We start from the raw sequence: 14790 nt of genomic DNA, 5'->3' as shown, positions 1-14790 counted from the left end.
CCGTTGCCCGCCTATTATTCTTCCGTCAGGGGTGGTCTTGGGCCCTAAGCGACGACGGGTTGCCGGGATTTTTCTAGAACGCGCCGGAGCCACCGGAGCTTTTTCCAACTGCAGAGTTGCAGCCCCAGGAAACAGAGCGCCGATCATTTTGATAGCGTCGAGATCGGACCCAACGCATCCTCTCGCGATGTGGACGGACCTTGGACAGTACATAGTTTGCCTGCGTGTGATAAGACATAAGCCTTTTTTGTGACTGCACAACGATTCTAGTGCGACACGAGAATCGCATGTGTTCAGGATCGTCTTCTGATGCCCCTGGAGCCAAGGGTGGGAGAGTTGGCCATAGCATCCTCTTTCTGGTCCCATGCCGAGTCTTATCTCCAAGTCGGACTTTTGTCGACTCGGGTCCCCTGTCAAGAAAGCGACGCGGAGGGAATGGTGACTGGTGAGTGGTCGTGTGCGCAGGGGTCGTGATAGCGCCCGTCCTTTGCACGAGCAGGAGCCAGCCGCTGATAACAATATAAACAGATGAGGGGCAAGGCCAATCACACGGAATTCGAGCCTGACGAGGATGTGCTGGGCATCCTGGGCTTCGAAGCCAAGTGATATTAATCGATCTCTTCAAGTGCAACCTCGTATCCACCACGGGGAACTCCGGCGAGGCTTAAAGCTTGGCATCGATGTTGCAACACTCTGCAAGGCAGCGGAAATTAGATGAACTTATATGAATTGTCTCGGTCTCATTTGGTCGGCGACCGAGGGTGGCTGTGTTGTGACATATCGTACATTCGAACTAGCTGGGATCTGGTGTTTGAGCCGGGGCCAGATCTCGAGCGATAGGCAATCCCGAGTGATAGCCGATCTCGATGATCTCGATGCTGGTAGGGGTTGGTCTGGTGAGGCCGAGGGAAAGCTGGTGAAGAATGGGGAAGGGAAGGATGGAAGGATTGGAGGATTGGAGGGGAGCGAGGCCGGCGCTGCAGATCGTCTGATCCCCTCTGCTTGGCAACGCCCTCCCCCGGCGGGGACTGGCCTGGTACCTACCTAAGCTGGTCTAGGCGTGATTTTGGGTGTTGATGAGCTGATAGCGCTTTGGCCAATGGCAACGTGCACGTTATCGACTTTGCATTAGGTAGCCAAGCTTGCCATCGTTATCCGTTGTCCTCGAGGCGACCCAAGACGGCGCCTGCAACGGTTCTGGTAAAGCCTCACGCTTAATGTCGGCAGAGAACGCAGGAACCTGATAGAAATACAGGTGCCTTGAGTAGTGGGATAGTTGGCTAAGCCGCATGCATTCTGGCCTCAGATTCCGTCCACCTGTCAAAGATGAGGACTGACGTCTGGGTGGAACTAGTCCGTGCTGTCTACTCCAACTGGATGTAACTTTAGCAGCAGCTAGCAGCTGGGGTAATCTAATCAATATACCCCAAGACCCTATTCTAGGTCTGAGTACCTCCAGCTCGTGAACCCGAACAGAATCATACCACACAGTTCACCCCCTTCGCTTCTCAGCATCCGCCCGGATCGCCCGCTCAGCCTCCCCCTTCCAACCCTCTTCCCACCTCGACAGCGCCGGCCTATCCTCCAGAATATCCTCACAAGCCCACTTCATCCTCGCCTGATCCAGCGCCACATCGACATCATCATCCGGACAAACAATGTAGAACGAGCCCCTCTGCAACCCCCTCTCCAGCTCCCCAGCCACCTGACTCGGCGCCCACGAACCCCTCATCCTCTCGACGTCCTCCTCATCCGTCGGTCCGACATTCCCCATCAACCCAGTCCACGTCCACCCAGGCACAAGCAAGTGCGCCGAGATGTGCGCCGTCGAAGCCTCAGACCGCAGATCGTGAGCCAGATGCTCCGCCAGTATCTTGACCGCCCCCTTCGTCGCGTTGTACGCTGGGTTCCGCCCGCCGGGCGGGTTCGTGATGCCCTGCTTCGATCCCGTAATGACAATCGCTTTCGGCGCGCGGTCTTTCTTCAGGAGCGGGAGGAGCGCGCTGATGCCGTGCACGGGGCCGAAGACGTTCGTGTCGAAGACCTGCGGACATCCATCGTTAGCAAGCAGCGAAGCAAACAAAAGAACAAGCCTGGCGAACCTGTCTCCAATACTCCTCGTTCCCAACCCAGGGATCCGAGTCCGACCCGGGGCCCGTGGGCTTCGTGCCCCTCGCCGCATTAAGCAGGACCAGGTCGAGCGTGTCGAAAGTCGACGTGACTTGCGCCGCGACACGGCTCCATTGCGCCTTGTCGCCTACGTCAATGGTGTATGCTTCTGTTTTGAGAGAGCTGTCTGCTGATGCTGAGGCCAGGGCGTCTTTGGCCTTTGGGAGGTTGGCGGCGTCGATGTCCAGGAGGGCCAGGTGCATGCCTCGGCTGCGGCAGAGCTTGGCGACGGCGAACCCAATGCCGGATGCTGCGCCGGTGATGAGGGCGGTCTTTTGTGGTTGGAGGACGGCGGCCATTGTAGATTTTGCACTTGCGATGAGGGTCGAGGTTAGATTGTTGGCTGTGGGATTGCGGTGGCCTTGCTGAGTGGCATTTGTAGGAGCTGGAGGTGCGGGGAATGATGCGGAGATAGCGGAGTTTGCGAGTTGTGCGTGTCAGCTGTGCAAGTACAACGGATGCATAAGTTGAGAGTATATTCGTCACTTCTGAGGCAAGGTGGTATAGTAATGGAGTAGGAGTAGAAGGATTAGACTACAAGTATAGCCGTAGCAGTTTCTTGCGGATTCGTTTGTTTCTAATTGTTGGAGGAGCAGATATATATTCTCGTAGCCTGCCCACTAACCACGGCCTATACTGCACCAGCGAACATGATTCTTTCTCGAACACAGTGATACAGAATACAACACGAAGCTCACCAATCATTATTAAGGAGACTACGTTCGTATAGATATGCATCAAGATCAAGGTAATTCAATCCGGCTTGTTGCACCACGTCGTCCACATGATGACCAACCTAGTGACGTGTACCAGCTGAGTATTTCCTTGCCAGAATAAGAGACCCTGATGTACATGAACTACTGACGGAGTCCATGCCTATTCATTGAAGCACCTACATCATCCAAGTAGGTATATCAGAATGCCAACCTCCAGTCTCCCCATCACCTGCGCCCTAGTCACCGGCGGCGGCGGAATCGGCAAAGCATGCTCAGCATACCTCATCGCCAAAGGCATCAAGGTGATAATCGCCGGCCGGACAGAGCTAAATCTGCAATCGGCAGCGCGCAAGATCAGAGCAGCAGCCTACTACATGCTGGACACGGGGAAAACAGCGAGTATCCCCGAGTTCATAGCACGGCTGACAACAGAGCATCCGCAGCTAGATTGCCTCGTGAGTCGTGAACAACGCAGGCGTGCAGCGGCCGCTAGAGGTCTTCAAGACACCCGCGGACGAGTATCTCCCAAAAGCACACCAGGAAATCGACATTAATATCCGGGGTCCGATGCACCTGGCGCTCGGGCTGCTGACGCACTTCAAGAGCAAGCCCTCGGCGGCGATCATCAACGGGTCTTCCGTGCTTGGCTTCATCCCGTTTTCGGTTATCAATCCGGTTTACAAAGGGACGAAGGCATGGTTGCATTTTTGGACGGTGACGCTGCGGACGCAGATTGAATGGGCGGGGATGAAGGGCCGGATTACCGGTAAGGTGGTTGAGATTGCGCCGCCGAGTGTCGAGACGGATTTGCAGCGGGAGAGAGAGAATCCGGATGATAATAAGGAGAATAATCCGGGCTCGATGAGCATCGAAGAGTTTATGGATGAGGTGGCGCCGCGGTTGGAGGGTGGGGAGGAGATGATTGGGGCTGGACCGAGTGCGGGCTTTGTGGAAAAGTGGTATGATGCGTATGGGGAGGCGTATAGGAAGGCTAGTGCGAAGAAGGCATAGGATGGCTAGAGGTCCTGTTGTTCAGTGCCATTGGATGGGCTGATATTAGGACCTGAAATGTCAAATTGGAAGTTTGGAGAACACGTTTGGTAGTGGCTCCCTTTCAAGGTAACTGGTAGAGAAATAGATGTGAGGAGAAGGGAACACATGCTGTTCTCGCTAGGGGACCCTGTCCAAAGCTACACCTCGCTACAATCAAGTTTTGACCACATTAAATCAACGGTAAAGCAAGGTTAGGATCATAATACCCGTTCAGCCGCATGTTGAACGGGTCAAAGAGGAACATCTCAGAAAGCCCAGACTCAGTCTCCTGCTCCTGATTCAAGGTACCCAGACTCAAGCCGGAATGAGTCGCCTCTCCCCTTCCATGCCGCTGAGAAGCCGCTTGAGAACTTGCACCATCTTCGACGGGATCCTGATCCATGTACAAATGCGGCAACACCGAGTGTTTTGAAGCGAGATGTTCTCGCGCAGTATACATGCCCGCTGTGGCAGTGACATCCGGAGAAGCCCTGGCAACAGGTCCTTGCCCGAGTGCGCTGACCAGCTGTTCACTGTCCACAAGGCATTTCCCCACACTGGCGTATACCCGTTTCAGCGGTGCAGCAAGCTGCAATGCTTCGGTGAGCTTCTCCTTCAAGGACGCGACGCTGTTTTCCCCGTGACCCGGCATGAGGTGAGGGAGGTGATGCAGGATCTGTGCTACTTGATAGATTGACACCGCCAGGAACTCGTCGCCAAAATACTCGCTGGACCCAAGATGATACAAGTCAGACCACAGGCTGCATAGCCGAACCGCCGTATTCAAGCAAGCTTGTTGACAGTACCCTATAAAGTTCGAAGGCGTCTGAGCCAAGGCATCTTTCGAAACCGACTCCCGGATTCCGGGAACACAGAAGCGATAGAGATCACAGTGACACATCATCCAAAGCGCGTGGAGCCCGGCGTAGGTTCCAGCCTGCCGAGAGTGGCCCATGACAACGAGTCTCTGCGGAGTGAGCTTGAGTTCCACTGGGAGGTTTCGCTCAAACGTGTTGAGCTCGACCTGAAGAGCCTCCATTGCGGCACGGCTCTCAACTGGGCTATTGCCCTTTCGTCGGACGTCTTTGGTATATCTGTTCTTGATCAGCGAGGGACTCATTTCAACGCCTCTACTGGGTCCTTACCTTAAAATTCTATCCCTAATGGCGAGAAGCCTGAGCTTAAATGCATGGGCGTCCATGTTCGCGCCAGGTTCAAAGCCAACATCATTGAGATACCCAGCCTTTGATAGAGACCCCATCTCAAAACCCCGCTCGTCGCACGGTAAGCGGATATGCATTCTCTCCACAGGACAGACAGTCAGGTCTTCCATCCCGCCAGAATACAGACAATCGAGTTGGTAGATTGCCCAGACCAACCGCCGATTGGACTCCTGGAGAAGCGGATCCAATCCATTTTGCTCATAGTTGAGTCGCATAGTGAAAGCCGAGCGAGCAGCGATAGCCAAAATGCTCCAAGCATCTGAGAAGTCACCCGCATGGAAGCGAAATCGCAGCAAGATCACTAGGATTCTCAAATGCGACACCGACTGTCTGCCTATCCTCCCGAAGGCGTAATTCTGCACATCCTGCATCCAAGCCCGAGCCGTTGCGCGATGGCCGTCACTCATAAACAAACCAAACGCCACGATGCATTTCAGTAGATGCGGATCGAGGGCGTCGCTGCTCCACTCAGCCAGAATGCTGGGCTTGTGAAGGAAGGCAGAAAGTGTTTTGTTTGCTGATTCGAAGTAGGCATCAAGGTAGCGCCTTGCTGTTGCTTTGCCCAATGGCCATGTTGCGATGCTAGAAGCAGCACCCACGGCGCTTGGGATGAGAGTACTCATTGCTGCGTTGCCGCCGCCTGTTGATGCATTGCCTCCGCCTGTCGAAGCATTGCCGCCTGTCAATGCATTGTCTCCGCGTGTCAATTCATTGCCGCCAATCGAAGCATTGCCTCCGCCTATCGAAGCATTGCCTCCGCCTATCGAAGCATTGCCTCCGCCTGTCGAAGCATTGCCTCCACCTGTTGATGCGTTGCTTCTGCCCGTCGTTGCGTTGTGGCCTGTCGGAAGGTCACAGAGTAAGCCCTTGGAAACGCATCTTTCGCAGGGACCCGTCAAAGAACATTTCACTCTCAAAGCCCGACATGACTCGCATGCCTTCGGTGCTCTTTTTCTTTTGGTTCCAGCCTCAGTATACGTTAATGAGTTTCTGGGTCTGGAAACAGGACTGGCTGGTCTTTTATCATAGGAGCAATCGAACTGTAGGAGCGCACAGCGGCCGCAGACAGGCCAGCCACGGTCGCATTTGATCTTCCGAGAGCGACACCGGTGGCATGCTGGCGATGTGTGAATGGGTGAATGACTAGTATCTTGGGATCCGGGCGCTTGATGGCGGACAACAGCAGGAGACGAATCCATCGGTGCTCTCTCCAGGGGTTAAAGGAGACTGGTGGCGGGTACCTACGTCGTTGCAGGTGGGTAGGTACCGTAGGTACCGTAGGTATCGGTATCGGTACGGTACGGTACGTACTGGTTCCGTTCGGACCCCTCGGCCGCGGCCCGGAAGACGCGGGCGCGCCGACTTCGCGTTTGACTAGAATTCCTCTTTACCTCAGCAAACAGCTCTTTACCTCGCGGTGTTATCCTCCTCCAAAATCCAATGGGATCGTCCTGGCTGTCGGAATACCTCGAACGCGCTACCTAGTTTCACGCGTTGTACGAAGCCATGAGATCGGATGGCAGTATTTGGTCTAGATCGCAATCTCGCCAATGTTGGATATAGAGAAATGGTTGAAGTGCGAAGAATTGGTGGATCCCGACACTTGGCAGTGATACTGTTATCAACGTTATATTCTACGGTATCCAGCGGACCGTACTCCGTAGCTACGGTTGGGGTGGACACCAAGCCAATTCACAATTTCACATATCAACAATTCAAAAAAGATCCAATGGCTACGGAGTATTTGACCCTATCTTCAACACTCTAGCCAGCCTTGCCGAGACGCTCCTCCATTTGCTCTTTCGGACTCTTCAGGTTCACCTGCGGAAATCGATCATCCTTCTGCCATGGCAAGAAGTCGCTGCCCTTCCCCAGCCAACGAAGAACTTCCTTCTCATGATGATTCACGATCTCGTGGCACTCAGGCTCATATAGGCGGTAAATGTGTATACCCTGAGAGAGATGGATTTGCCGACCAGGGTAGTGTCCTCGTGCTGAAGACCTGCCTTGATGTCGTACGGATATGGCGCTTGCTCAAGCAACGGCTCCACGATCAGACCCTCATGAACGAGTGTCTCTGACAGTCCGGATGGCCACTTTTCGATGAGGCCGTGATCTCCTAGGTATTTGCCATGGTCACAGTGTCCTTCCATAGCCCCAGGTCTACTTTTAAGACACGGCCGAACTGGTCATCAAGTGATCATCCCGTGATATGTGGCCTTGATTTCCTTCCAAACATCCTCAGTCGCCCATCTGTTCCATACCTGTCCCTAATGACGTTCTTATAACGAGGTTCATACCCAGTCTTCTTCTCCGGCTTCGAAACGACATCGGTCATCTGCGCGCGGTCGTACATGGAGAAGCAGGGCTCTTCAACCTGAAAAGGGCAATGAGGAAAGAGGCCCGGGGAGCGGCATGAACAGTACCCACGGCTTGTCGCTCGGCGGGTCTACCTAGGTATGCCCTTATCACCGCGACGATCACCGTTACCTCGAACAGCAACGACCAGATCATGGCAGCTCGGATTCTAAACTAGGTATACGTGGGCATGGAACTCTCCGTCGTTCCTGTGTTCCAAGCAGAGATTGGGATGGTGGGGTTCACGTTCGGTCGTTGAAGATTTTCAATCCCATGCTATTCACCTTGATGAGCAGCTGCACCTCGTCCGGTGTCATGGTATTTATGCTATCTATAGCAGACAGGGTTGGAAGAAGGTACGTGTAGATCGTTTCCAATTGCCGCAATACTTTGTTGACTAACTATGTCTAGAAAGCTACGTATGCTCTCGTCCGTCATCATGCTTTCTGGCCGCATCGCCATGGGGGGCTAGGCGTCGACGAGCCAGTCACCACACAAGGGACGAAGGGAGTGATCTCATTGATGGTTGTCTTTGGCGTTGGTTTTGCTAGTGGCTGAGGTCCGTTGACCTACGTCGTGACGCCAGAAGACAGCTCTCTGCGACTGCGCGATTACCTCTCGCCTTGGTTTCGCCATCAACGTCTGTTTCAAGTACGTACGCTACTGCTACCAATACGGGGTTTACCCCACTGACCCTCATGGCTTTACAGTTTCGCCGTCAACTTCTCCGGCCCATACCTCGTCTTCGAGGACGGAGCAGGACTTGAAAGCAGAGTGGGGTTCATCTTCGGCGCCGTTGCATTCCTGCAAAGGCCAGACGCTGGAACAGGTCGACTACTGTTCAGCAATGGCGTCAGACTGCGCGACTTCGGCAAGGCTGAAGCGTCTCGAATGCTGGATGGAGGCGCCGGTGGGTCGAAGGACAATGACATCGAAGCTTGTTCGGCCAAGGCGAGTGTTCCTCCATAGGAGCCACATGGGGCAGGGCTGAACCGTGGACGGACCGAGGATCGGATACGTCAGCCTGGATAGCCTGAATAAGCTCAGAGGCTTGATACACTCTGCAGCACTTGTACCAGAGGTTGCACCACCGGAGTATCGGTCGTAGTAGCCCGACCCTGCAGAACCATGGGTTACCCTGCCCCAAGTGTTCATTCGAATGGCTTCACAGTCAAAACTTCATCCAGATCCCATCCTCGATAGATTAACAGCTGAAGCCCCCACTATAAGAACGGGGCTAAGGACATGGATATACTGGTGCCTAGCCCGGTGATGTCATCGTCATGTGGTGCCGAAGAGGGAACGTCCAGGTACGGGTCTCCTTCCCCATCAACCTCAACCTCCCCAAATATGCCATTGAACCTGCACCATGTCGCTATTTATATACTGTTATTCTTCTCTCTAATATTACTTAAGCGCTCGCGCAAGATCCGTAATCACCGCAAACAGAAACCCCCAAGGATGGTCTCCCGGACTGTGTACAACCTGTGCCATGGCGACCACACCGTCAGCTCGGAAGTCGCGGGTGACTCAACAAAGGCTCCATACAAGGTCTTCAAGGATCTGTTCGATATTAAGGATGTCGACAAGAGCCCCGAGCTAAATGGTGATTCGAAAGACGCGGAAAGCGATGAATTGCGCAAGGCCAAAGAGTGCGGGAATTGGGGAGGTGCCGAACCGAGTCGGTTGTTTCTGAGGGTATTACCGTCTCCTATCATTCGTCGATGGTCGGATATAATGGCTCTTTTGGCTAACGGGCGTAGATCTACCACGACGCGCTCGCTACGCTGAGCAGGAATCCCCTTGGAGGTGTGGTTTCTCCGCCGCTAATGGGGAGCAATGGCGTCGTGCCACTGACGATTGTCGCGCCCTTGCCGGATATTTGCCGGCACATGGCGAATTGCATTGTGCGCGCGGAGAAGGAGGTATTCCTTGCGACGAACTACTGGATCTTCTCGGATGCGTCGACCCTGATTACGAATGCCTTGAAGGAGTTGTCGAGGCGCGCGGGAGAGCGCGGGGAGAAGGTCGTTGTGAAGACCCTCTATGACCGTGGTGATCCTAAGCAGGTGCGCTTATGGATACCAGCCTATGCTTGGTACGGTGGCTGATATATTACTAGGTCTGGGAGAACCGTCTTAATGTGGACGAGAAAAAGTACGCGACTGGGAAGGTCAACCTCCCTGCTCCAGACGAGGCTCCGCATCTCGATATGCAGGTGATCAACTATCATCGCCCGATCTTCGGGACATTCCATGCCAAGTTTATGATTGTAGACAGGCGCATTGGGTTGTTGCAGAGCAATAACATCCAGGATAATGACAACATGGAGATGATGATCCGTGTTGAGGGTGCCATTGTGGATTCGTTATACGATACGGCACTGATCTCATGGGGGAAGGCGCTGGAGCCGCCGTTACCAATGCTGAACTCTCCTGCAGCGGGGGCCCCTCTGTCTGGTGCCCAGGTGCATGCCAATGGCGAGTATGAAGCGGATGCTTTCCTACCACAGCTGACGACTGAGGATGAGCATTATGATAAGGACATCATGGCCGAAACGAAAAGAGAGAATGGGTTGCTCATGCCCGTGGAGGGGGAGTCATGGGCAAAGCCGGTCACTCGCTTACTTAGTATGTCCGTATGGAATTGTGATATCTTTCTAGCTAATCTAGAACAGATCATACGCGTCAGAAGTCGACAACGGGCGATGCGCCCGACGAAGACCAAGAAGACCGGATGGGGCCCTACATTCTCACACCACAGCACGAACCAATCCCAATGGCCTTGGTAAACAGGGAGCCGTACGGGTGTAAGTAACCCTCACAAGTAGCATTGCTGATGGACTAACTGTGATAGCCCCCGATCATACCAGTACGGTTGTGCCACAAAACGCAGCATGGCTGGCCGCGATCAACCACGCCGAACACTCCATCTTCATCCAAACGCCCAACATGAACGCAGAACCATTACTAGAGCCTTTGGTCGACGCCGTTCGCCGCGGAGTAACTGTCACTTGCTATCTCTGTTTAGGCTACAACGACGCAGGCCAACTCCTTCCTTTCCAAAATGGAACGAACGAAATGATCTCCAACCGCCTCTACACCTCCCTCAACACCCCCGAAGAACGATCCCGCCTACGAGTCTTCAACTACGTCGCAAAAGACCAGACCCGACCCATCCACAATAAATTCAAGAAACGAAGCTGCCACATCAAGCTCATGATCGTCGACGAGGCGGTCGCCATCCAAGGTCCGTAGCCCTAACCCTTCTCCACCCCAAGCCCTAACTCACCACCTGCCCCGTGTCAGGAAACGGAAACCTCGACACCCAGTCCTACTACCACAGCCAGGAAGTCAATCTCCTCCTCGACTCGCCGCTTGTCTGTCGGACTTGGCGCGACGCGATAGATCGGAACCAGAATACTGCCAAATACGGCCTCGTTAGTCCTGACGATGGGTGCTGGCATGATCCGGTGACTGGGGAGCTGCCTGAAGGGTCGATAGGGCTTGACCCGGGGAGATTTAGCTGGGCGAAGGGGGCTGTGGGTGTTGTACATAGAGTTCGGGGGACGGGTGGGTTTTGAGGCACCTAATAGACGTATATATAGACTTTTCTCGAGACGGTGGTTGTGTGTTTGTATTCTTTGCTGTGTGATCCTTTAGACTCGACTTAGGCTCTACATCGGTGTTTCCAATTAATAAGGTTGTTGCCTTCACCTGCAGTTGAGGCCGAGGGCAGTTGCCTTGTTAGGTAGAAACTCGTCATGTGATCACAAGCCTTCTTCCTGTGGCCGCTCCCCAGCCGCTTCCCTCCTCCCCCATCTCATCATCAGTTGGACGAACCCACGCATTCCAAGCTTCGAAACATCCCGAAACCATGGCCAGGATTGGCAATCCCTCAAAGATGGACTCTCCACAGCCTTGGACCTTCGTACCGCACCAGAGCGACAGCGTGTGCTGGATCTTCGACCGGCGTACCTACCGGTACCGTATGGAACGCTAAGGCCTCGCACACGCTTCATGTCGCGGCTATTTTCCTGTTACGGATTGGACCATACAAGTGGTTCAAGGTCCTGCAGGTCGCTCACATCCTACCGCGCTCTCACGTCTGTCGAGGTCGGGTCTGGAGACACGGGCCTGGTAGGCATTTTCAAGTCCTTTGCTCTTTGGAAGTACATACTTACTGAGACACGGACACCCACAGAGCGAGTCAAAGAAGACTGTGTCTGCACCATTGATTGAGAATGACTGTACTTCGCAAGCATGAGATGAAAGAGCCTACTGTCACTCGGCCACCCTCAATCTTGCCTCAATAAGCGCCTGACAAACGCCGTCCTCCTGGTAAATACGTACAACCTCCATCCCCGCCCTCCCAAGCACGCCTCTCCACTCGCGTAAGGTGCGCTGCTTCGCTCCCAGTGACATCATGATAAGATCCATCCAGCCCTCTTCAACACCGACCCCCCTCTCCGGAACAATAATCTCCTCAAGCAGGAGCCGCGAATGCGCACCCATCGCCACAGCCGTGTTCCCCAGGATCTTCACAACATCTTCCTCTGGCCAGTTATGCAGACACCGTCGGAGCAGGTATACGCGCGCCCCGACAACCGGCTGCGGCGTGAAGAAGTCGTGCGCCATGCTTTCGACACCCTCAAGATACGCCGCCGACTGGTCGAGCCCGTTGACTACGTGCGCCTGGTCTTGCAGGATATACCGGCCTGGCAGCGCCCCCGCCAGCTGCCGAATGCGCGCGATGGCCTTGCCTGTGCCGCCGCCGATGTCGACGGCCAGGACGCGCTGCGGCGTGTCAACTGATGCCTCGTCCGTGCCTACCGAGAGCTCTTCGCGGAAGGGGAACAGGTCGATCATGCAGGAGGCCGTTGCGGCCTGGAGCATCATGCCGTCGTTAAAAGCTTGCAGGCGTTGGGGGTGGGCGGCGAGGACGGCGAACATGGTCCTGCCGGTTGAACTGTGCGCGTGGGTGTAGGGGTTGTGGGATTGCGAGGCCGGGGTGCGCCACGCGGTGGCTCGCAGGAACTCGTGCAGCTTGAGGAGGGCCGGGACGTGCTCATCCATACTGCGAGCATTAGCTTGCACTGGGCCTGCGAGCTCTGGGCAGGATGCTGAACTCACTGGAACCGGAAGATGCCTCCGATTTCTGGGCGGCGGTAGGCCAGCGAAAATCGCGTGTGGCGGTAGGTGCCTTCTTCGGTGGCTTCGAGGGGCCCGTACACCGCTGCGTTTCTCAGCAGCCGCCCTGGTTGCAATGCTGTTAGCTGTCTACCCTGGTACGTGCGTACTCTACGGTGACTGGATTCTGATGTCAGGAGAGCCTACCGAGGAGAGACTCGTCAACGCCCAACTTCTGAGCAAGTTCTTCTGGTGTCTGAGGCGTTCCATCTGCGGGGAGCTTGTCGAACACCCCCGCTTCTAGTAGTGCTCGCACGCTGCCGAGATGAGCAGTCTGCAGGACGCCGATCAGTCGATGAAGATAAATGTTGGATGGTCTCTCACCTGTCCCACGCAAGTGCGAGCAGCATCAACAGGCCCCTGTGCAGTCTGGAGGAAGCGGTGGGCTCCTAGAACCAAGGCATTGCGCGCTGCCTCCCTGGCGCAGAGGCTGTGGACATCTGCCCCGGGTTGCTGGGTGTATGTCGCTTGGCATTTGTCCGCCGCGCTGCTCAACGACTGCAGCGCTTGCTGTATCGAGTCGAGATACTCGGTTGCGTTCTCCATGTCTTCAGTGCTGTGAGGAGGGCCGTCACATCTGAAGCCGTGGATCTCGCTTTAATGTGAACCACTTCCGTACTAATACCTTCGCGAGGCATGGCCGTTCTCCCAAACTATCATCTCAACCCCCTCTTCATGCAACGGTTGCATACATGTGCAAGTAACGTAAATCTGCAGTGGGATAGGCCCCTCTCACTCCACGAAGGTTCCGGTCTCACTCCGCAAATGTTCCGGTCTCAATCCGCAAATGTTCCGGTCTCAATCCGCAAATGTTCCGGTCCCAATCTCCAAAGGTCCCGGTGGTGAGACCACAGTTGGGGTTAACTAGGTCACGCGGGTTAGGCATCCAAGGCTAACCAAAAGTGGCTAGTATAAAGCGCCTTGGTTATTTAATTTTTATTTTTTTTTTTAATTTTTATTTTTATATTATTAAATATTTTATTATACTTTATAAAAAATAAATAATTACCTAAGCTAGTTTAACTAGTTATTAACTAATTTTTTATTTTACTTAATTACTAGTTATTAATTAGTTACTTTATAATATTTTAATTATTATAGGCTATTAGTATAATAAATCCTAAAATTAAAAATATTAAAATTTAAGTAAGTAAATCCTAACTTATTAGTAACTAGTTTTTAACTAGTTATTTATTAATAATTATAAATAAAGGGTAACTACTATATTTTTACTAACTTATTATATTAAGTAATTATAATAATAAAACTTAAAACATGCTATAACCTGCCTAAGTATTTAAAAAATAACCTAGGTAATATAATATATATTATTTTTATAAACAAGCCTATTATAAATATTTTAAAAATTAAAAAAGTAGTAAGTATATATATATATATAATTAAAGCTTAACTAGTACCTAACTAATTACTAACTAGTTATAAATTTAATATAGGTATTATTAAAAATATTAAAAAAAGTATATTTTTAACCCTTACCTATATTAAATATATTTTTATATTAAATATTAATACTTTAGGGTTTAAATATGCCCTATAATTTATTTAAATATTAAAAGCCTTTATTATTTTAAGCTTGATAATAATAGCTAAAAAATATTTAGTAATATTAGGCTTTTTTTAAGGTATATAAAATTAATAAAAATAAAAAAAATATTATTAAATAAGTAATATATTTATAACTAGTGCTTAACTAATAATTAACTAGTCTTTTACTTTAATAACTATTTTTAAAGTATAAGTAAGCTATTTAATAATAATAAAAAAGCACCTTTTTATTTTATATTTAATAAAACCTATAGGCCCTAAGTTATTATTAGGGAACTTATAAGTTTAAATTTTTTAAATATATAATTAATTATTAACTAATTAACTATTAGTTAGGTATTAATTATACCTTAGCTTTTATAGCCTGCTATAATTAAAATTAAAAGTTTTTAAATAATTATTACTTTACACCCCTAGTACCTAAATAAAAAATAAATATTAATTATTTAAAATAATTATTTAAAAGATTTAAGGTTTTTTAACCCCATAATTATAGTATTTATTAGTTATTAATATTAAAATATTTAAAATACTATA

At 51.5% G+C, this 14790-nt stretch overlaps 6 protein-coding genes across 6 annotated transcripts; 3 read left to right on the top strand and 3 right to left on the bottom strand.

Moving 5' to 3' along the window:
* Positions 1-1492: 1492 nt before the first annotated feature.
* Positions 1493-2468, bottom strand: DSM5745_09667 (SDR family NAD(P)-dependent oxidoreductase; the record flags this gene model as incomplete). The annotated part of the gene is made up of 2 exons (XM_026751683.1): positions 1493-2044; positions 2103-2468. 2 exons carry the CDS (start codon positions 2466-2468, stop codon positions 1493-1495), a joined length of 918 nt encoding a protein of 305 aa, XP_026600031.1.
* A 620-nt stretch (positions 2469-3088) lies between these two features.
* Positions 3089-3622, top strand: DSM5745_09666 (uncharacterized protein; the record flags this gene model as incomplete). Its single annotated transcript, XM_026751682.1, has 2 exons — positions 3089-3403; positions 3491-3622. 2 exons carry the CDS (start codon positions 3089-3091, stop codon positions 3620-3622), a joined length of 447 nt encoding a protein of 148 aa, XP_026600030.1.
* A 485-nt stretch (positions 3623-4107) lies between these two features.
* Positions 4108-6067, bottom strand: DSM5745_09665 (fungal specific transcription factor domain-containing protein; the record flags this gene model as incomplete). Its single annotated transcript, XM_026751681.1, has 3 exons — positions 4108-5011; positions 5063-5981; positions 6052-6067. The coding sequence occupies 3 exons, from the start codon at positions 6065-6067 to the stop codon at positions 4108-4110; spliced, it is 1839 nt and encodes a 612-aa protein (XP_026600029.1).
* A 1704-nt stretch (positions 6068-7771) lies between these two features.
* DSM5745_09664 (uncharacterized protein) lies at positions 7772-8467 on the top strand (the record flags this gene model as incomplete). The annotated part of the gene is made up of 4 exons (XM_026751680.1): positions 7772-7816; positions 7910-8035; positions 8085-8149; positions 8209-8467. 4 exons carry the CDS (start codon positions 7772-7774, stop codon positions 8465-8467), a joined length of 495 nt encoding a protein of 164 aa, XP_026600028.1.
* A 492-nt stretch (positions 8468-8959) lies between these two features.
* On the top strand, positions 8960-11081 carry DSM5745_09663 (IQ calmodulin-binding motif protein; the record flags this gene model as incomplete). The annotated part of the gene is made up of 6 exons (XM_026751679.1): positions 8960-9196; positions 9262-9567; positions 9621-10128; positions 10176-10307; positions 10355-10747; positions 10807-11081. 6 exons carry the CDS (start codon positions 8960-8962, stop codon positions 11079-11081), a joined length of 1851 nt encoding a protein of 616 aa, XP_026600027.1.
* Positions 11082-11781: 700 nt separating this feature from the next.
* Positions 11782-13233, bottom strand: DSM5745_09662 (O-methyltransferase; the record flags this gene model as incomplete). The annotated part of the gene is made up of 4 exons (XM_026751678.1): positions 11782-12574; positions 12631-12754; positions 12835-12961; positions 13012-13233. The coding sequence occupies 4 exons, from the start codon at positions 13231-13233 to the stop codon at positions 11782-11784; spliced, it is 1266 nt and encodes a 421-aa protein (XP_026600026.1).
* Between the last annotated feature and the right edge of the window lie 1557 nt (positions 13234-14790).

This window comes from Aspergillus mulundensis (genome assembly GCF_003369625.1).
Source record: "Aspergillus mulundensis strain DSM 5745 chromosome Unknown scaffold_12, whole genome shotgun sequence".
Classification (NCBI taxonomy): Eukaryota; Fungi; Ascomycota; class Eurotiomycetes; order Eurotiales; family Aspergillaceae; genus Aspergillus; species Aspergillus mulundensis.
This window is presented reverse-complemented; position numbering and strand designations above follow the sequence as displayed.